This window comes from Beauveria bassiana (genome assembly GCF_000280675.1).
Source record: "Beauveria bassiana ARSEF 2860 unplaced genomic scaffold BBA_S00004, whole genome shotgun sequence".
NCBI classification, from domain to species: domain Eukaryota; kingdom Fungi; phylum Ascomycota; class Sordariomycetes; order Hypocreales; family Cordycipitaceae; genus Beauveria; species Beauveria bassiana.
In genome coordinates, this window is record NW_007930839.1 from 88,787 (window position 1) to 109,066 (window position 20,280).

Consider the following 20,280-nt stretch of genomic DNA (forward strand, 5'->3'; position numbering starts at 1 on the left):
GATGATTGTCCCATTAGTTGGATTCGTTTCTCCCGCCGCAGATTCGTCACACTGGACCAACGTAATAAAGACAAGCCCAGTAAGTAGCAATTACTCTGAGCATATCCGTATTCGGTCAACTAATCTACTTATTCAGCCTCAAGTCTCAGATTGCCGCTCTACTTATACGACTCAAAACAATAAATATGTAGCTTGTTTCGCACAGCAGCCATGGCTAAATGTCTCAGCCAGCATCGTATTTTGCGGCATTCGCATATTGTCTCATATTGTCTCATATTCATATTAATATTAGGTGCCCGAAGATCTCGGGATACGGAGTAAAACATTCCGACTTTTTGCGGTGCAGCCGTCGTTTAAATTGGCCTCATCCACCAGATGCCGAGCTAAATATCCTGCAACGCTGTCTTGACCACAGCTGAGCTGCTACACTTGCCAGACATGCCCGGGCACACAAGATGCCGATACATTGACCTACACATTAGCCAGGGGAGAAGACGATTACTGATCATTATTTAGAGTCAATCTGTACTATTGTCTCAATTACAACACAAAAAGTACTTGGTATAAGCGGAAGCAATCGCCACAGCTGCAAGACCCGCCAATAGCCGGAGCATGTTTCCGTCAGCGCGCGCCATTCGCTCTCGAAAGAGCTTCTCGTAACTTCTTCCTGCATTCAAGGTAGGAAAGGGCCTATCCGGTTCCGTCTTGCCGAGAAAATGGCACAGCGGCGCCCACCCGTCGTGAATCTCCCACTCCAACAGCCGCTCCGGTGCAACCTGCGACGTGACCGCTTGGCAGTGTTGCTCCAAGACGGCGCGCGAGTGCTGCTCAAAGTCGCCTCGGTAGAACTTGTCCCAGTTGCCGCGCATGAAGCTCTCGCGGACCCAAAACAGCTCGGAGCAGAACCAGCTGCGGACCCAAAATGTCCAGCTCCGGTGCAGCGGCATGAGCGTCTGCATGACGCTCCTGTGCCACGCGTCGACGTCTTTGCGGACATTGAGAATGACTTTGGCGTCTGGATACGCCGCGATGAGATCGAGGGCGAATGCTGTAGCTGCATGGTCGGTGATGGCGGCGCAGTGGCCAATGACCCGGTCAAAGTCGGCGGCCGTCAGGGATCCGGGGCCTAGCTTCTCGCGCTTCAGCCTGAGCTTGTGCCAGATGATGTCGTCTTCTGGGTGGACCACAGTGTCAAAGCCGTGGTAGGTGTGATGGTAGCCGAGCTGAAGCAGTGCTTCTCGTAGGGAGCCTGTGCCTGACCTGGAGGGCCCGACAGCCAGGACTTGCATGGGGGTGGTTCGGATGCGCGGCGCAACCTTCAGGCCGTATATACTCTCTTTCAGACGTTCCATTGTAGTTGTAGAAGGGTGAGTAGTTGGGTTGGCAATGATGACAAGGTCCAGTATGTATACAGTGAAAGCTCCATGGCCGAGAGCCACCTTGAAGGAGAACATTTATGATGCACAATCTTCAGTAAGTCGGCCGCAATTTTCAATACAGAGAACCCTGTCAAATGTCTTTAGTCAATTGCGGTCAGCGGCCTGAGAACGGTTCTGTGTAAGACATGGCAACGAGTTCCGGCCCCTGTCTTGGCTAGTCGACAACCTGGAACATAGGAGCTGTCCACCCGATTATCCTTTTCTTGTTTTTGCTCTTGCCTACCTCTTGACAAGATACATAAATTTACCTCTTGCGAGTAACTACATTGCTACACGATGGAGGCGCTTGCCAAGATTATACTGGCTGCCCGCGCCGCATGCGGAGTCGAACAAGTCCCAACAGACAAGGTGTTGGAGTCTGTTGCAATCTCCGTCCAGAACCACATGGCTAGTTTCGACGCATCTCACAATTTTCATCATGTCATTCGCGTTGTAGCTCTGGCAAACTCCATCATGGTTGCCGAGCGCAACAGCGAGCCTACTATCGACCCAGCCGTTGTTCTTCTAGCTGCGTGAGGCCCGCCCACACCTCTTCCGCCTTTGTTATAAATTCTTGCTTAACCCAGAAATCTAGGCTCCTTCACGATGTCACGGACAAGAAGTATACACAAGATGCGGACGGAGATTCCAAGCTGACACAGATTCTGGAAAAGGCTGGAGTCCATGGGCCTATTGCGACTGCGATTGTGACTGTTGTCAACAACGTCTCGTACTCGACAGAGATGCGCCATCCGAACCGCATCTCGTCCGTCTTGTCGATGCATCCTGAGCTGGGCATTGTACAAGATGCGGACAGACTGGACGCCATTGGGGCGATTGGCATCGGCCGCGCATTCACGTATGGTGGTGCACAGATGCCATTGTCCGACATGCAGCTTTCGAGAAACCACATGACGGAAAAGCTGGAAAAGCTAGAGTCCATGATGAAGGTAACATTACTAGGGGATTGAAAAAGGCGAAAATCATTTGCTGATTGTACCTTGCAGACGGGGACTGGAAGGAATCTGGCGGGGCAGCGAATGCAGAGGATTCACATGTTTACGGAATGGTGGGATGATGAATCTAGAATTTTGTATGGAGATGCGACTGATTGACGGAGCTTCTGCTATTCTAAGTATACTCGGTAGGATATACCTTGAGCAAAGCAAAACTTTGGAACTTTGGAAAAACTGCAGCGAATGAGCGCTTGGCCACCTGATCTACTACAGTACTGATGTCACTTTGCCAAGGACAATAAGTAGTTAATGTAAAGAAGAAAGGTTTGGAGAAGAATATATTGAGTGAATGTTGATTGTGATAAAAAAAAAAAAGGAAAAGAAAACTAAAATGAGAAATGAAAAGAGCAGCAGCAATCGGTAATACATACAATCAAAGTTGAGATATACATGAGAGGGAGGGTCTGCGACAAGACTACAAGCCGACCAAAGAACAAGTAAAGTAAAAATCTAGCTTTCATCTTGCGTCCATTGATTTAGTCATCTTCTTCCCAGAATACCCGAGCTGGGAGCCAATCGTCTGGATACACTCGGCATCGACCTTGAATCGCGCAAAGTCTCGCATGGTCTTCGGGCGTCAGTTCCCAGGCCGACGATTCAAAATTGGCCGTGATCCTCTCCGGGCTCACGCTCTTTGGAATCACGCTAGTACCCCTCTGCAAGCCCCATCGAATCCTTTGGAAAAAATTACTGTCGGCCAAGGTTTGCGTGGGAAACAAATGGTCTTGTTTCAACTTACAGGACTTGCTGGACTGTCTTGCCCGTCCGCGTGCAAATGTCGGCCAAGACGGAATGGTCATGGAGTTTTGGCAGCCCAAATGCAAGCGGCGAGTATGCTATGCAGTGGATGCCATATTCTCTGCAAAAGGTGACGAGCCTCGTCGACGGGCAGTATGGATGAAGCTATTTTTTTGGTGTTTTTGGGCGCACGTTCAGCTCAGGGCACCGATGATAGTTTGGGATCCCAATTTGGCTTGGCCAATAGACGCAGTTGGGCTTTGCTTCAACGTACCTTGGTATAGTGGTGCACAGTGGGTGAGACATGAGCTTTCTCAGGTTGCGTATTCCAAAGTTTGATACGCCAATTGCTCGCACGCGGCCCGCTTGAACCTCGTTTTGCATGTCTTGCCTACACAGTATCAGTCAAGCAACTGCCTGAAACAACAACAACAACAACAACAACAACAACAACAACAACAACAAGGAATACCGTTGGCGTACCATGTCATGGTAAAGTCCCAGTTTGGGAGAGCTTTTTTCGTGTCGTCAGGATCAACCGGAGATGGCCAATGCTGCCCCGTGTGTTAATTAGTTTCCCACAATGCAACAATTTTACCGACCGGCAACATCATAAATAGGATCAGCCCTTACTTACCATGAGAAGTAGGTCAATGTATTTCAGACCCATCCTAGCCAGGGAAATCTGCACAGACTCGGCCACTCGGTGATGCCAAGAGTTGTCGACCTTTGTTGTGACCCAGACCGCCTGGCGCAAAAGACCAGAGTCCCGAACAGCCTTGCCTACCTGGTCCTCATTGTTGTACCTAAAGGCCGTGTCAATGTGCCGGTAGCCTACCTCGAGCGCTTTCTTTACAGCCTCGTACGTTTCGTTGGGCCTTTTGGGCTTGCGCGTCCCAAGCCCGAGGCCTGGCATCTCACACCCATTGTTGAGCTGAAAGACTGTTGGCGCCGTGTTGACTTGAGGGCTCAACTTTGCAGAGACTCCATTGATGATGGCATGAGGCTCGGAGGAGTGACTGTTGCTTTTGGTCGTGTTGGAGCGATTCCTTTCCTTGTCCAAGGTATCAGAGGCACTGTTTGGGTAGCCGTTGCGGTGACTAGTCTGAATACCATTCTCACTACCGTTTTTGTGGCCATTCTGATGGCCATTTCGGAGAATCTGCGCTACTTTTTCTGCAGCATGTGAAGCAAATGACGAATTGATTGCTTCAGTCGTAAAAAAAGTACTCTCAACCTGTGAAATAGACGTCGAATATGTATGTTCCTTGCCCGAGATGTAGTCGCCAAACTCTTGACACATGCTCACAATGACGTCCTGCTTGCTAGACTGGAAGCTCATTTGCAGGGTCTGGCGACCACCGAGGTCGTAGAGGATAATCTCCTCGCCTTTGAGATGAAGAGACCCCAGAGCTCCGCGCACAATCAAACCCTCGTCTTTTTCGATGGCAACCTCGGACACGTACAAGTGGCCGATGAGCCCAGACTTTTCCCAAGTCATCAGGATATGAGACTCGCGGTCTCGCCCAGACGGCTGGCCATCACCCAAGCAATGTGCAAAGACGCTTGAAGGACGTCCAAACAGCCAAACAAGTACATCTAGCATATGTACTCCGAGGTCATCCTGGGGACTCATAAGGATCTGAATAAGTAAACTGTTCAATGATAGTTTGACTGCAAGGCATGTCTTACAAAGGTGCCAACATTGTGCCGAACCCGCCAGCCATCCTTTGGCGGATCGTAGTGGCCGACTATTGTCGCTCGCACCGACAGCGGTCTCCCGATTTCAGCGAGCAGCTGGCTAAAGTGCTTGTATCTGGGCTGCCATCTCCTCTGAAAAGTCACGCCAATCTTGGTCTTTAGAGAGCATAGATGGAGAAACTCCTCAACGGTGCCAGCAATGGGCTTCTCCTTCAAGCACGGCACCCTGGCTGCTTCCAAATGCTTGATGACGGGGACATGGTACTTGTTGGGCACGCAGACAATGGCAAAATCTGGGCGGTGCTGCTCCAGCAAGCGCTCGAGACTCGAGTAGGCCGGGGTTTCCGGGTATCGCGAGGCAAAGCCGTCCAGAACAGCTGCGTTGCTATCGCATACAGCACTGACCGAAATCTTGGACGAGGTCCGGAGGCTTTCGAACCAGGTTTTCTGGCCTCGCGAGCCAAGGCCGATGATGACGGCCTCGTAGCAGTCTTGCGCGACCAGTGCGACCATTTTTTTTTTTGTTTGATGGCAAAAGTGTATATCTTGAATGCTCTGTTATCAGCACGTATAAAGATTGAATCATGTACAAAAAAAAATAGAAAATAAAAAATAAAAACAAATCTGTAAAGCTCCAGAGATTTTTGAGTGGCTGGCTGGTCAAACTATGTACACGGCCTGCGTGGTTGCGCGGATTGGGTGTTAATGAGAAAACGTAGGCAAAGCCCTGCAAGGTATTCCAACTGCAATGCAATTCCCTGCATTCGTAAGGCGGCGAAGTAGAAAGTTTTTTCTCATACAGAAAGTCCCGCATATTATAGTAGTGTAGACATATCTGAGACTTTCTGACCGTTCAGCTGGGAACGTAACCGCACATTTCGCGTGGAACCATGACATGTTTGGCCGATTACCCGTGATGCTAGTCAGTGGCGTCAATGTTCTGTTCTCACCGATATCCCAATATTAAATGTCTCAAGCCACAATAGCCGTATTGCTTTGTACGTACTCACATACTGCCATTCTGTGTCGTGGTAGGGAGTAGACTTGTAGTGATATGTGGTCCTACTTGTTCCTTCAGGTAAGCTTTTGTTGAGGAGAGCCTACGCGGTGACATATATGATGGGTAATTAACGCCAATGCGTCGACCCCAACATTGCTAGGCTTCCAACAACAAGTTTCGGGGGGACAATGACATTTACACAAGAAAACAGCATCGACTCGCCCAGCAGGGCACTGCTACGCACCATCACTTGCTCCGAGCTACAGAATGAGGTCCCGCGAGCACTTGGCGAGCTTCTCCACGCTGCAACAGAAGATGGTATTTTTTATTTGAAGTTTGACGACGGTGACAAGAGAAACTGGAGTCGAAGCATCGAGGGTGTGGACCGTCTGAGTCGCGACATCTTTGACTTGTCTACTGAAGAGAAGCTGCTCTTTGACATTGACTCGATGGGAAAGCTCAAGCTCAATGGGTTCGTGCTCTACATCTTTGATTCATGAGCTACTTTTTGAAAAAAAAAAAAATACACACTGACTAGAATAGATATAAGCCAATTGGCAGAAACAAGGGCGGCATAGATGGCCATCGAGATGGCTTCGAAAGCTACGCTGTATGTGCCTTCTCGCCTTGTCACTTGACAGTCATGCCATATACTCACCCCAGCAGATATCTCAGAATACCATAAACATGATGCCAGGACTGGCAGTTCGCCATCCTGGTGTAGTGTATAAGCACCAAGAAGCGTTGACGCAACTGACCTCCAACTGCCTGGACATGACGCAGCTTGTATTCAAGGCGCTGTCCAGGGCATTTGGGCTCCCGGCCGACGACTCGTTCGAGTCTCGCCACCACGAGTCTGCGACATCATCCCTTGATCTCCTCCGCCTGCTCAAGTATCCCAATGCGATGGGAGACGGCGAGTTTAGCATTCCACAGCTGGCTCACGCCGACATGGGCTCTCTCACATTTCTCTTCACATCGTCGCCGGGGCTGCAGATCCTGCCACCAGGCACCGAGTCGTGGCGCAACGTGCTGCCCATGCCCGGCCACGCCATTGTAAACTTTGGCGACGCCATCAAAATCCTCAGCGGCGGCAAGATTGAGAGCGTCGTACACCGGGTTGTCACTATGCCGGGAAAGCAAGTTCGGGATAGGTACAGCTTTGCTTTTCTGGTGCGGCCTGGGGTGTCTGCGCAAATTTCGACTCTGGCGTCTGTTGCCGGTCAAGAGAGCGAAAATGGCATGGCGTCGCCCATGACCTGCGAGGAATGGGTCTCGATGAGATTCAGTCAGCTGCGAGCAAAGTAGTTTTTTTTTCATGTTTCCTTGTCTACAATGAGTCGTTCAGCGGGTATAGCTAGTATATTTACTTGTGCTCAAAGATACATTCATTACAATAGCCGTACCATCTATTCAGAGCTGGCGTGTAGTTTCTTCCCGACAAGATAGGTATAATCAGGCATGGCCGCCCGGACCCAGCCTTCAATTCTGTTCCCGACAAGCTCGCCAAACTCTGCCTTCCACTTCTCCGCCTCGCCTTCGATTGTCAGGCCTTGAAACGATTTTCCCTTTGTGATGCCCGATGACGAGTGTAGTGTCTGGCGCGTCACGGCGCTCACTCCGCCTCGCTCTTCCTTGCTCACAGGATCCCAGTGAAACTTGACCTTGTCCCGATCTAGGCCAACCAGATCGCAAAAGCGCAGAATGACCAAAGAGCTTTGAAGCATGTCGTCGGCGTCCAGAACAATAGGTTTCTTGGCTTGACGCCCCTGCGCTGTCCATGCCTCTGCGTACCAGTCGTAGAGCTGCCGCGTCCAGCGAAGGGTGCAGGCCATGGCAACGTAGGGCACCCTTTCCTTCTCCAACTTGGCCATGTCGCCGCCACAGAATGACAGATTGACTCGATAATACGAAGGAAATGCCAAAGCAGGATGTCGAATAAGAAACGCAGGGGTGCACTGTAGCAAAAACTCATCTGGCAGCGCAGAGGGATTGGGCTGCAGGCCAGGTGGACGGCTGGCGACGCGGTATCGCTCCAGCACTTTAACTTTCCAAGGCACAACATCGTCCTGAATTCCATAAAGAAAGCCAGACACGGCTTCAGGCGACATGATGAAGGGCGCATGTTCCTTTGTCACAGCCATCTTGCCTTGCTGGTCAGCCTCGTCGAGCAGTTGCTGGAGCTTGTCATAACAGGACTGGTACTTTTGACGCAGCTCCTCATTCTCACTCTCGCTCCACTCCGTGCGTGGTCGACGCAGCAGCCCAGCATCGTTCATCCTGACCGCCGCTGGAAAGAAAAAGTAGCCTCCGCTCTCTCTAGAGACGGCCTCTTGCTGGTCGGGCAAGCTGAGGATCCTCATCAAGAGATTCGAGGCCGAGCGTGGATAGGTGATGAGAAGCAATGGTTGCTTTTTGCACTGATTTGTCGTCATGATTTCGTAAAACTGATTTTTATTACAAGGTGAATTTGTTTACCTGGGCGAGATGTGAAGACTGAAGTTCGCGTGGGAGAGGAGGGAGGGGTAGGTGCATATGCAGTATGCAGTATGTAGTACGCAGTATGTAGTAGTTACGGACTAAGAAAGCACAAGATGGCATATTGCTGCGCCAGGGCTCTCCATGTAACTTTTTGTCTAGATAAATCTACATGCACGGCAATGAACCCCATCTATGCATTTTTGCTGTGAAGAAGCTAAGTCGGCGTCGCGGTCCCAGACAGTAGACTTTGAGCCTGCTTTCACAATGTTTATAACAAGCAACGCGCCTGAGAAGCCTACGTGAGTGTAGACAACTACGTAATAATTTTGGGTTGCACACGAGTCTCCAGGCTAAAGGCTTTCAATTATAGTAAAGCTGCCAGTCATCTTTGGACTCACTCAAGAATGGTACTTGGTCGATCGAAAACGATTTCGAGCAACATGTCTTCTCGGGCAAAGCTCAGCCCCTCGACTAAAGAGCTATACCTGTCACTTGTTCTATACTTTACATAAAGAAAATTCCGAACTTGTGATTTGTTCATTTGCCGTGAAAAGAATAAGAGTATAATACCCACTAAGCGGATACTAGAACGTATGATGAACTTTTGAGTCTAAAAATTAGCACTGCCAGTGTCGTACGGATTAGGAAAAATGCCGATCCACATCTTCATTGATGTGAATTGACTAATTGGGCCCTAATCCCTATAAGCATAAGTAAGTATACGTTCACAGCCAGCCGTCGCCTACCTATCCACCTCCTCCAGCTGGACCCTCCTGGATCTTTCGCTGCGCCTCGCTAGACATGACTTAAATTCTCCGAGGCCGCCGGACGTTGAGAGTATGGGTTACTGAACATGTGTAAATCCATTGGCCCTACCGTAGGGCCTTATCACCCACCCCCGTGTATGATTACCCTGTTTGCCGAATTCTCCGTGGTGAGCCGGTGAAAAGCGGCCAACAAGTTTTGTCACCTGTCACCCACGGAGGAGAGGCCTTGGAAAGCCTCACAATAACTTTACAATACGGATAGAATGGGGTATATACGAGCCAATGACAATTTTTGTATCTGAACATCGTCTTGTTTCGTTTCAACGTAGATGACCACGATAAAGGACTTGGTCGTTCCTGCTAGTTACGGAACCAAAGACGTCGATCGCTTGCTCCTCCTCGGCAGTTTAAACGCATGGAGTGACCAGGCGCAGCAGCCAAGTCCACAGCTAAAGCATCCCGGTTTAATGAGCCCACGACGATGATCATCTCAAGTGCGACGATCAAGACTACGCTGCCCTCAATGGCGCAGCACGACCCACGTCAGTCTCGCCCTGCTATGCTGATGTATCTTTTTCAGCCTAGCTCTTCATCGCATGTCTTTGTGCCTAATTCACTCTGTGTAAGTGAATCTACATGGAACTCTATATAAGCTCACAAAAACCCAGGTTGTCTTGGTCAAACTTTTCGGCATCACCAGCATCTACGCCTTCAATACTCTGCTCTTGACTTGCCAATTCTTCTCTTGGACATTACAACAATGGTGCTACTCAAAGCATCTCTGCCTATACTCGGGCTTGCTACATATGCCCAGGCCACACCCGCCATCTCTGCCCCCGATTGCAGCCTCAGCTCTACTGAATCCTCCATCAAATGGACAGAATGCAGTTCCGAAGTGAATGAGAACGCTGCTCTCCCAGTAGAATGCGCGCAGCTCAACGTTCCCCTCGATTACACTGACGACAAGAGCAATAAGACGGTCGCGCTCAACTTGATCCGCGTCCCAGCCACCAAGCAGCCATCTTTAGGTAACATCCTGATGAACTTTGGCGGACCTGGTGCGGATGCAGTTTCTATGACGGCGTCGCGCAGCGATGTTCTAAATATGTAAGAATTAAATGTGTCGGGTTGCCTGTGGCTTTACATGGTGGTGTTTAATGCTGACTTGGTTTGAAAAGGATGTCTGGAGAGCGATTTGACATTGTCGGCTTTGATCCTCGGTATGTTTTCTTAGAGACAATAGGATAAATGCGCCCAATAATTCTCCGTCACTAATAATACGTTGCATAGTGGAACTACTACCACGCTCCCCTTTCATTGCTTCACCTCCAACTTTGACGCGCAGCAGGCACTGGATAACCTCAAGAGTAACCCTCCGCCCGAGGATCTTGAAAACTTGGGCTACCTATGGGCTGCTGCCGACAATTTAGCTCAGGCATGCGCCAAAACACAAAACGAGACTGGCGCTCTTATCAATACACCGTTCGCCGCGCGTGATGTTGTGTCCGTCGCCACAGCACTTGGTGAAAAGAACAAGATCCGCTACTGGGGTATGCTCGCCCCCTCTCTCATCTCATCTTCAGATTGCCGTTACTAACACTTTGTTCCCTACAGGATTATCCTATGGTACTACACTGGGTGCCACTCTCATCTCCATGTTCCCGGAAAAGATTGAAGGCGCCATACTCGACGGCGTCCAGAATCCCCACGAATACATGCACGGCGAAGCGTAAGCCAATCTCTTGAAAACTTCAACATGTATATGCTGCTGACACTGGACAAGCGAATATGAAGGATGGGTTCAGTCGGATCAAGTTTTTGCCGCCATCTTTGAGCACTGCGTCAAGAATGCCGATAATTGCGCCCTATCGCGTCGCGGCAAATCGGCCGCCGAGCTCGAGCAATTGTACTGGTCCCTCTACGAGAAACTTCGCTACAACCCCATCCCCCTTCCCGGTGACAATGGCATCCTAAACAATCACCTGCTTAATACCCTGACAAGCTCGGCTTTGTATGACTCCAAGGATTGGCCCGTGTTTACCACGGCTCTTGACATCCTACTTGGACCCGAGGAAGACTACGACGACGAGTTTATCGAGGCATGGGTGGGCTCATCTGGAGAGGACGAAGACAGACCAGACCAACAACAAGCCCGACAAGTTCCTCATGGCATCCGATGTTCCGATTACAAGGGGCGTCTCTCGTCGCTCGAGGAGTACATGCCCATTCAGGAGAGATTATACAACATCAGCCGTATCAACGGTCCAATTTCGGCATCCATCGGCATGACTTGCTCGCGCTGGAAGATTGAACCCAAAGAACGCTACGAGGGCAACTTCCAGGTTGCTCCGCGAAAGCCCGTTCTCGTCGTTGGCAACACGTACGACGGCGTCACCCCAATCGTCTCGGCTCGCAACGTCAGCTCTGGCTTCACGGGCAGCACCGTGCTGGAATTGAATGCCTACGGTGTAAGTAAAGCACATCTTTTCGGGCCCCGGTTTCTTCTCCGCTTTGTTTGCTAACTCACGTTTTTCTTTAGCATTGCGCTCTTGATATCCCTTCCAAATGCACTGTGCAGAAATATAGGGACTATTGGCTGAACGGCACCATGCCCAAGCCGGGAACCGTTTGCGAAGCTGATTACCAGCCTTGGAGTAACGTCACTTGGCCAACAGTGATGAGGGAAATTGGCTACCAACTACCTGCGAACTCTAGCAATGTGAGCCGCCGGTCTATTGTGCCGCTCAGGTTCAGACCGATCAGGTAGAAAATGCCTCCAGCACGGAGTTTGGTCTGTGTCTTTTGTGTGTATTATATTCAATTGGACCTCGATTCTAGCATAATACGGCTGCTTTACTACTTGTACAAGCCTAGCAGTATGAGGCTAGCATAGGATAAAGCTAGTTAAAGAGGGATCAGAACTATTCGAGCTAATTACAACAACTCACATGAATGCCCAAATTCCTGGCCCTATAATGAACGCCTTTGTTCAACTAGGAGTGCTTGACCAATCCCCGCTTTTCGTCCGTCCTCCTTGGGAGCCGCTCTACTACTTCGTCGGGCTTTTGCCCTGGTAGGCGCCTTTTGCCCTTATTAGGGATGTCACGGCGTTAAAGATACATCAAATCAAATCAAATCCACGCTGTTCGTGCATTAGGATGGGAGCCCATCAATGCCTACAAGGGGCTCTCATTTCGAGTAACATCATCTGCATAGCTGTAATATGCGTACCTCGGCTCCACTGGAAGCGGCTGCTTATGCGCAAATGAAATCTACTCGATGCGAGGGCGCCTCGCAATGTCGCGAGGAAAACTGCAGCAAGACACTCTACTCGTTGCCAACGAAAAAAATTCCAGCTATACTCAAGTCAACTCCCCTTTATATTGGAGTAAAAGTGGCACGGCTCGCAATAATTGTAAGTTGGTTTGCAGCAGCCCATCTTGGAGCACTCAATGACCAATCACGAGAGTAAGCCTCCTGACGAGATCTGCCATAGCTTCGTCGGCGTACTACTTCTACACCAGTGTGAACTACTGTTATATCAGACGTTTTGTTATCTTTATTTCCACTAATTTTATTCCAGCGCCAAAGGTTATCATGCTGTTGTTTGGCACAGCTTGCATTCGTCTTCCCGATTAGGAAGCCGCCCCGTGTAAATAGTACGGGAACCGAGTGCGACACTCTCGCTTGCATCATCTGATTAGAGGGTAATGCTTCCCAAAATCCTCTAAAATCGTAAATATCACTAAAGTAAAATATGGAACTGATTTTATCAAGTAAACGCCCTTAATTACGCGGGACAAATCAGTGACTCATCAAAGTGACGCACTTAATCACGGAGTCAGGCACGCTGAAATGACCCCAATCCAGCAAGTCAACCCTGTGTCAATTCTCACCCGCCAAAAAAAGCCCCGCCACAAGAACGGGCCCCACCAAAACGCACAATCGCCAAAATTTCAAACTCGCCAGTCTAATCCTAGAGAGAGCGTGGTACAGCACTTTTGAATATAACACGCCCGCCCCTCCTCTGGCCCCTCCTCGAAAAACCTCGCGCCAGCCAGACTCTCGACGACATCACAGGGGAATCAACATTGTTCGCGTAACCCAAGACATCCCGACATCATGAGACCTATTCTCCTCTCCGGCCACGAGCGTGCCCTCACCCAGATTAAGTAGGTCCCGCCAAGTGAGGGGCGATGAGAATTCGAGCACCTTTGGTGATGGCGAGACGCAAGACTGATCATTTACAAATCACTCCTTTGCTGCCATGTCATTATCATCCCGCTCTTCTCGTCGCCGCCTACCGGAACCCCCCAGAACGCGCTAACTAACCCATCCCCTTAGGTATAACCTCGATGGCGATCTCCTCTTCTCCGTCTCCAAGGACCAGGCCATTTGCGCGTGGTTCGCGCACAACGGCGAGCGCCTAGGCACGTACACAGGCCATGTCGGCGCTATCTGGACCGTCGATGTCGACCCAACCTCGACCATGATCGCCTCGGGCTCCGCCGACAACACGATCCGCCTGTGGGAGGTCAAGACGGGCCGCTGCCTCAAGGTCTGGGAGTTCCCCACGGCCGTCAAGCGCGTCGAGTTCAACGAGGACGGCACCAAGCTTCTTGGCGTTACTGAGAAGCGCATGGGCTACCTCTCCAACATCATCACCTTTGACATCAACCCCGACGTCAACGCTGAGCAGACCGACGAGCGCTCCCTTACCATTGTCTGCGACGAGAGCAAGGCCACCGTTGCCGGCTGGAGCGCCCTCACAAAGTACATCATTGCCGGCCACGAGGACGGCAGCGTCTCCCAGTTCGACGCCAAGTCGGGCGACCTCCTCGTCAACTACCCCATCCACGAGCTCAATCAGCCCATTGTCGACTTGCAGTGGTCCGCCGACCGCACGTATTTCATCACCGCCAGCAAGGACAAGTCTGCCAAGGTATGTGCAGCGATCAACTGCTAAAACTTAGTGCCATCCGAGCGATGCGACACCGTGACTAACTATCCCACCTGTAGCTCATCTCGACTCGCGACCTCGAAGTCCTCAAGACCTACCCCGCCGATACACCCCTCAACAGCGCCACCATCACCCGCAAGAAGGACTTTGTCATCCTCGGCGGTGGTCAAGCCGCCATGGATGTCACCACCACCTCGGCCCGCCAGGGCAAGTTTGAGGCGCGCTTCTATCACAAGATCTTTGAGGACGAGGTCGGCCGTGTCCGCGGCCACTTTGGTCCCCTAAACACCGTCGCTGCCGACCCGACCGGCAGGAGCTACGCCAGTGGCGGAGAGGACGGCTACGTCCGCATCCACCACTTTGACAAGGGTTACTTTGACTTTTCTTACGAGGTCGAGAGAGAACGCGCCAACAGAATGCAGTAAGCGACACACAGGGAGGTAGTTTATTGAGGGCGAACAGAGGCGGAGGAGCCCTTCCCGTTTTCGATTAGCCCTTCTTGTATCGGGCTACTTGAGCCAAACTTTGCATTCCACAAGCTCTCGAGGACGAACTCGCGAACCATCCACAACACCTGATTGTTAAATCGATGGAAACCCCGAGGGTGCAAAGAGCGAAAGATGGACGACAAAAAGCGCAACATGAAAGCCCGCGACGAGCTTTAAATAGCCTCTGCGGGCTTGCATTTCGTCATGGCGTTTGTGTATTTTGATTTTCTGGTATTTATATGGCGACAATGCAAACTGGGCAAAGGGCAATGTGATTTTATACTCGAGATTCTTATCTACTGCCTATATCGCTATTGACTTCCTTGGAACACAGGGAGGTAGGTCTGGGGGATGCAATGGTCAAGAAGAGGGAAAAAAAAACAAGACTAGAAACAAGGCTAGGTAGCGTTTGGCCAATTATCTTTGGCTCTTCACAGTGAGCTGCAAGAGTTGGAGAGCGGCCGCCATGGCGAGGCGAAAGCGGGCGGGCGGGCGCGCCGCCATGGATATTAGATATACAGTATATCCAATGACATGAAGAAATGAGAGAACTTGCTAAACACAAATCGAACCATGTGAGAGTCAGTGTGCAAACACATTGTATTACATATGTCAAGCCTAGCAAAGCCAGTCTGTCGCCTTGCCCTTCTCACGAAACAGAAATAATCCCAACCGTAATAACTTTACCGAGTAACACACAAGCGTTCCCTTTTTTCTTTTTTGGTCTGCTCCAATTCCACAAGTCCGTATCCTGATACACAATCGATCATACACATCATTTTCGTCGGAAGCCATGGATTGACCACCTACAGATAGATGTAAAACAAACACTTGTGCAAAACAACAAATTCTAATACCAGCCCCTTTGCCGAGATAAACACAAAACTACCAATTAAAATATTTTCCCTCATTTCTTTTTCTGTGCCGTTTCTATTTCCTGGATTTCTTCTTCTTGCCAGCGTTGGAATTGCTGGATGCAACACTAGACGCACGGGATGGCGCGGCAGAGCTGGCCTTGCTGCCCTTGCCAGACTTGGACTTGACATTGTCTAGTGCCTTATTCTGCGTTCGAGGTTAGCATTTGTCAAACATTTAACACCGCTCTGCATTGGCCAACAGAAACATACCTTGACTCCATTCTTAGACTTCTTCTTCGCCGGCATCCCTAGGATACTATCCTCATCATTCTCGTCTTCCGGCTCACGCTTAGCCTTGCTGCCAGAACCGTTGGCACCGCGCCCCGAGTCTTCAAACTCCTTGACAATGGTCGTGATGAGGGTCGTGCAGCGACGTGACAGCTCGACGGGCGTGCGGCTGAGGAAGAACCAGTCGAAGCGGAATAGGGGCGACTCGCGAATGTCGTCGCGCATCTTCTCGTACAGGCCGTCAGAGTCAATGCCGTACTTGTCCAGAAGCACCAGCAGGAAGCGGTCCTCTTCCTCAGTGTACACCTTCTTGTTAGTCGTCGACACGGAGTAATTGATCTTGAGTTGCTGCAGCGGTACACGGTACTGCTGCATCTTCTTCCGGAGGAGCTTGCGTTGCTGCTCAATGCGGCGGGTGCGCTCCTCACCGTCCTCAATGACCTTGATGTGCTTGCTGTAGTCGGCTATTTCCGTGTATCGTTGCCAAAACACCTTGGCGTATTCCTTGATTTCCGGGGCTGTCTTGCTGCCGATTTCGGTGGCGATTCCATTGTAGTCATTGCGACCAAACTTGCCGGAGCCGTTGATGAACTGTTGAAAGTCTCGCTTGCTCCAGTTTCCAAAGCCTTGCGTTGATAATTCTTCCTTCTCCTCGCGCTCTTCCTCGGTCAAAGGCGTGGCATTGTCGATTTCTTGCTGATCTAACGCCCGCTCAGCCTCACGATCAGAAAGAGTCTCTTCCTCGCCATCGGGCAGGACGACCTTGTAGCCAATCTCTTTTCTATAATAGGCCGTCTCGCGCTCTTGGAGTTCTTGGAGTCTGGGAGGGTAGAACTGGTAGTCATGAACCGGGATCTGCTTGGGCGCTCTGGGCGCCTTGGGTTTGCCGTCATTCTTGGGGTTGGGATACATGGCCTGTCGAAAGTATTTGTCCATCGAGTACGATTGTTCCTTTCTCTCTCGCTTCGCGGGATTGATCCAGGTCATGCCAATGTCCTTCTTGGTATTGGCAAAATTTTCACCATTCCATTCATAGGCAGACTCTGAAGAGAACTTCTGCAGGTCATCGAGACCGAGCTTCTCGTACTTGGCATTGAGCTCTTTGGTACGAGACTCACCCTTGTTGAGAATAGCATCGATCTCGTCCTCGTTAAGGTCATCGGTGTCGCCAGTTGAGCCCTTGGCTTGGAAGACTGACTCTGCACCGTGTTGAATCATGGACAAGAGTTCATCCTTGTTGGCTGCCGCCTTGGCACCCTGTTGGGCACGGCCCTGCTGAATGACAAGCTGATCGAGGCGGAGCTTCTGCGCCGCTCTCTCTAAAACCTTTTCCTCAATGGCGTTATCTGTTACAAACCGATAGACGACCACTTGTTTTGTCTGACCAATACGATGTGCACGATCCATCGCTTGCAGATCGGCTTGTGGATTCCAATCACTATCGTATAGGATAACAATATCGGCAGTCGTCAGATTGATTCCGAGGCCACCGGCTCTGGTTGTGAGCAAGAAAACGAACTTCTCGGAACCGGGTTTGTTGTACTCGTCAATAGCAGCAATACGGTCCTCGTGAGCCGTGCTGCCATCGATACGGCAGTACTTGTATTCTCTGAATACACAGTAATCCTCGAGAATATCCAGTAATCTACTCATTTGAGAGAAGATGAGAACTCTGCTGCCCTGGCTCTGAAGACGCTTCAAGAGCCTGTCAAGGACCTTCATCTTGCCGGCGTTATAGACCAAGTGTTCATCGGTAGTGTAGGGAGGACCGGGCTCGGCACCCTCAAAGAGATAAGGGTGGTTGCAGCATTTTCGCAGCTGCATTACGATGTTAAGCAACCTCGTCTTGGATTCCCGTTTGCCGCCGGCGCCATTGACGGCGTCAATATCCTTTTCGAGAATCTTTTGGTACCATTTGATCTGCATATCGGACATGCCGAGATAGAGATTAACCTCTTTCTTGGGCAGAAGACTCTTCTCGACATCACTCTTGACACGTCGCAGTAAGAAAGGTCGAAGAACACGGTGCAGCTGCTGCACGACAGTGTCTTGATCACGGTCCTCACCGGAGAACCATTGATCAAAAGCTTCTGAATCACCAAACACATCGGGCAGAAGGAAGTTGAGGAGCGCCCAGAGCTCATGCAAGTTGTTCTGTAGGGGTGTGCCAGTAATCAGCAGGCGGTTTCGCGATGTAAAAAGTCGAATAACTTGGGACAGTGATGATTCTTCGTTCTTGATACGATGAGCCTGTGGCAACTATTAGCACAGCGTTCAGATTTTTGCGTCCGACTTTTCGCTCACCTCATCGATGATAATGTACTCCCAAGCAAACTTTTTAAGGTGCGACTTCTCGCGCAGCACCATTTCATAACTCGTGATACAGACGTCGAATTTTTCGTCGACCAGGCGACTGTTGATGAGCTCATGACGCTCATCTTTGGCACCTTGGAGAACAAGGACATTGACTTCTGGTGTCCACCTGGTGAATTCTCGCTTCCAGTTGTCGAGGGTGGACTTGGGCACAATGACTAGATGAGGGCCTGTGATGTCGACAATGTGGCGAAGGTAGCCGAGGAAAGAGATCGTTTGCAGCGTCTTGCCGAGACCCATTTCATCGGCTAGGATCCCAGAAATACCATTTTCATGTAATGATATGAGCCAGTTCAAGCCAGCAACCTGATAGTCGCGCATTTGACCTTGAATGAAGCCAGGGGAATCCCGAAAGACGGTCTCGGCTGAACCGCCGTGCTTTTCGTCTTTGAGAAGCTCAGCATCTTCTTCGGCTTCAGTACGACGTCGTCTCTCGCTAGTAGCGCCACCTTGTCTGGCGCCAGACTTCTTTGTACGCGTGGCTTCCTCGTTCTGTCGATCGATTTCGGCCATGATTTCGCGGATCTTGGGATTAGGGTTCGTCTCGATGAAGTGGCGAAAGAGATCGGTTAGGCCAAGAAGATACCGGAAACGTCGGATCGTGTCGTCTTCCTATTTTGAGAGTCAGGATCAATGGCATGCTTTGCGGCAAGGAGAATGCGAGGCCGGTCGCAAACGCTGTCGCTGCCTACCTTTGATTCGCCCAAACGATCGTGTTTTTTGCCGAAAATGCTGCGGCGCAGAGCCGTGGCCTCTGATCTGCGCTTCCTACCATCGCCGATGGGCTCACCAGCAACGCTGCTAGCTGTGGTGTTGGGGTTGGTATCAGAGTCAGTGTAGTCGGGCGTCTCATCGACATCCTGGGGGACATGTCAGCGACGGGCGAAACTCGAATTTTGAGTGAAAGACGGAACTAACCATTCTCCCGGAATTGGTATGAGGGGGCGCATCCGACATCGACGCGTCGGTGTCGACGGCGTCAGATTGGAGCATGGGCGCCATGATAGCAAGCGATTTTCTAGCAGACCTCTATACGCGACAGTGCGTCCCGGGCGCGTCCAATACGGCACTCTGACCAACTCTATGGATAAAGCAGGAGCAGAATGAATGTAAGTGTTGATGGAAACGCGACGTCGCGAGGGGTAGTAGTGTGAAAGCAGGATATCCTATGGTTTCACGCGGTAAAGGTGATTTTTGCCAGGAGTCTAAGTGGAATCTTGAGTTGCACATCCAAAGAGCCGGCGCAGTCTGGTTTAGCGCGCCGGAGCTGGGGCAAGGCAGCGAGTGGGGAGGCAACATGCATGCCGACCAAAAGGTACGTACCGATAATGTGGGTCGGCGCCTTCGTTGCCCTTCCCATTGCCGCGTGGTAAGACTGGCACACTGGATAATAGAAAGTCCGATACCAGCCCTGCATTCACTGGCTGACCGGCGTTGGAACATGGCGCTTGCACGAAACAAATGTCTTAAAAGAGGCATCATCGGTACGGGACTTCAATACCGACTCACTACGGATTAAGTATCCGCATATTGCCTTGACTCTCTACTCTGTCTCTCGTGCCTTCCCTCTGTCGAAACGCCAGTACCAATTCCATGCCCCGCAGGCGCAGGTACCTATACGGTTATACCCCACTAGCACATTACCCTACACGCAACAATGGCTTTTTTTCTTCGTCAGCCAGCCAGCACAAAAAGGATGTCAAGCTATTAAAAATTCAAACGGGCAAATTCCGCGTCTCGGGATTGATAGAGTGGCTCCAACACAGCCGTTGTAAGCCCTGAAGTTTTCCTATGTTGAGAGCCGCCTTGTAAACCCCGCGTCCGTCTCAACTCATATCGTCACGTGTAAAAGCGTACCTAGCGAGAAGCGCCTCCACCCACCCGTGGCGAAGCCTCTGCGGATTGATTAATTTGTACTCAACATAGCCTAACACGCAGCGGCACAACACACATCGACGCATACAGGATCATCATTCGTTCAAGGGGCCGCAACGCAGCCCTTATCAACTTCGCTTCTGCATTGTCAAAATTCTCACCATACTTTGCTAGGATTGGATCAAGGACCGACCGACTATCAGGCGGGGAACAAGGATCCTGTGTATCTTTCTCACCACCACAATAACATTTCACAGGCCCGTGTGCTACCCACCGTGGAACAACGTATAGGCAGCATACGCTGTGACACGCTGCAAG

At 50.7% G+C, this 20,280-nt stretch overlaps 8 protein-coding genes across 8 annotated transcripts; 4 read left to right on the top strand and 4 right to left on the bottom strand.

The window, feature by feature from the left end:
* Positions 1–478: 478 nt before the first annotated feature.
* On the bottom strand, positions 479–1,454 carry BBA_01811 (NAD dependent epimerase/dehydratase; the record flags this gene model as incomplete). The annotated part of the gene is made up of 2 exons (XM_008596908.1): positions 479–501; positions 545–1,454. The coding sequence occupies 2 exons, from the start codon at positions 1,452–1,454 to the stop codon at positions 479–481; spliced, it is 933 nt and encodes a 310-aa protein (XP_008595130.1).
* Positions 1,455–1,715: 261 nt separating this feature from the next.
* BBA_01812 (HD domain-containing protein) lies at positions 1,716–2,533 on the top strand (the record flags this gene model as incomplete). Its single annotated transcript, XM_008596909.1, has 3 exons — positions 1,716–1,951; positions 2,014–2,368; positions 2,426–2,533. The coding sequence occupies 3 exons, from the start codon at positions 1,716–1,718 to the stop codon at positions 2,531–2,533; spliced, it is 699 nt and encodes a 232-aa protein (XP_008595131.1).
* Positions 2,534–2,910: 377 nt separating this feature from the next.
* BBA_01813 (NADP(+) coupled glycerol dehydrogenase) lies at positions 2,911–5,386 on the bottom strand (the record flags this gene model as incomplete). Its single annotated transcript, XM_008596910.1, has 6 exons — positions 2,911–3,124; positions 3,174–3,293; positions 3,447–3,563; positions 3,656–3,726; positions 3,810–4,814; positions 4,865–5,386. The coding sequence occupies 6 exons, from the start codon at positions 5,384–5,386 to the stop codon at positions 2,911–2,913; spliced, it is 2,049 nt and encodes a 682-aa protein (XP_008595132.1).
* A 675-nt stretch (positions 5,387–6,061) lies between these two features.
* BBA_01814 (oxidoreductase, 2OG-Fe(II) oxygenase family) lies at positions 6,062–7,181 on the top strand (the record flags this gene model as incomplete). Its single annotated transcript, XM_008596911.1, has 3 exons — positions 6,062–6,345; positions 6,417–6,483; positions 6,540–7,181. The coding sequence occupies 3 exons, from the start codon at positions 6,062–6,064 to the stop codon at positions 7,179–7,181; spliced, it is 993 nt and encodes a 330-aa protein (XP_008595133.1).
* A 101-nt stretch (positions 7,182–7,282) lies between these two features.
* Positions 7,283–8,308, bottom strand: BBA_01815 (uncharacterized protein; the record flags this gene model as incomplete). The annotated part of the gene is made up of 1 exon (XM_008596912.1): positions 7,283–8,308. The coding sequence occupies one exon, from the start codon at positions 8,306–8,308 to the stop codon at positions 7,283–7,285; it is 1,026 nt and encodes a 341-aa protein (XP_008595134.1).
* Positions 8,309–9,881: 1,573 nt separating this feature from the next.
* Positions 9,882–11,888, top strand: BBA_01816 (Peptidase S33, tripeptidyl-peptidase; the record flags this gene model as incomplete). Its single annotated transcript, XM_008596913.1, has 6 exons — positions 9,882–10,228; positions 10,300–10,341; positions 10,412–10,671; positions 10,736–10,850; positions 10,905–11,589; positions 11,661–11,888. The coding sequence occupies 6 exons, from the start codon at positions 9,882–9,884 to the stop codon at positions 11,886–11,888; spliced, it is 1,677 nt and encodes a 558-aa protein (XP_008595135.1).
* Positions 11,889–13,243: 1,355 nt separating this feature from the next.
* Positions 13,244–14,506, top strand: BBA_01817 (eukaryotic translation initiation factor 3 39 kDa subunit; the record flags this gene model as incomplete). The annotated part of the gene is made up of 3 exons (XM_008596914.1): positions 13,244–13,293; positions 13,466–14,063; positions 14,141–14,506. The coding sequence occupies 3 exons, from the start codon at positions 13,244–13,246 to the stop codon at positions 14,504–14,506; spliced, it is 1,014 nt and encodes a 337-aa protein (XP_008595136.1).
* Positions 14,507–15,499: 993 nt separating this feature from the next.
* On the bottom strand, positions 15,500–19,089 carry BBA_01818 (SWI/SNF family of DNA-dependent ATPase; the record flags this gene model as incomplete). Its single annotated transcript, XM_008596915.1, has 5 exons — positions 15,500–15,631; positions 15,697–17,964; positions 18,019–18,699; positions 18,780–18,947; positions 19,006–19,089. 5 exons carry the CDS (start codon positions 19,087–19,089, stop codon positions 15,500–15,502), a joined length of 3,333 nt encoding a protein of 1,110 aa, XP_008595137.1.
* Positions 19,090–20,280: the final 1,191 nt, after the last annotated feature.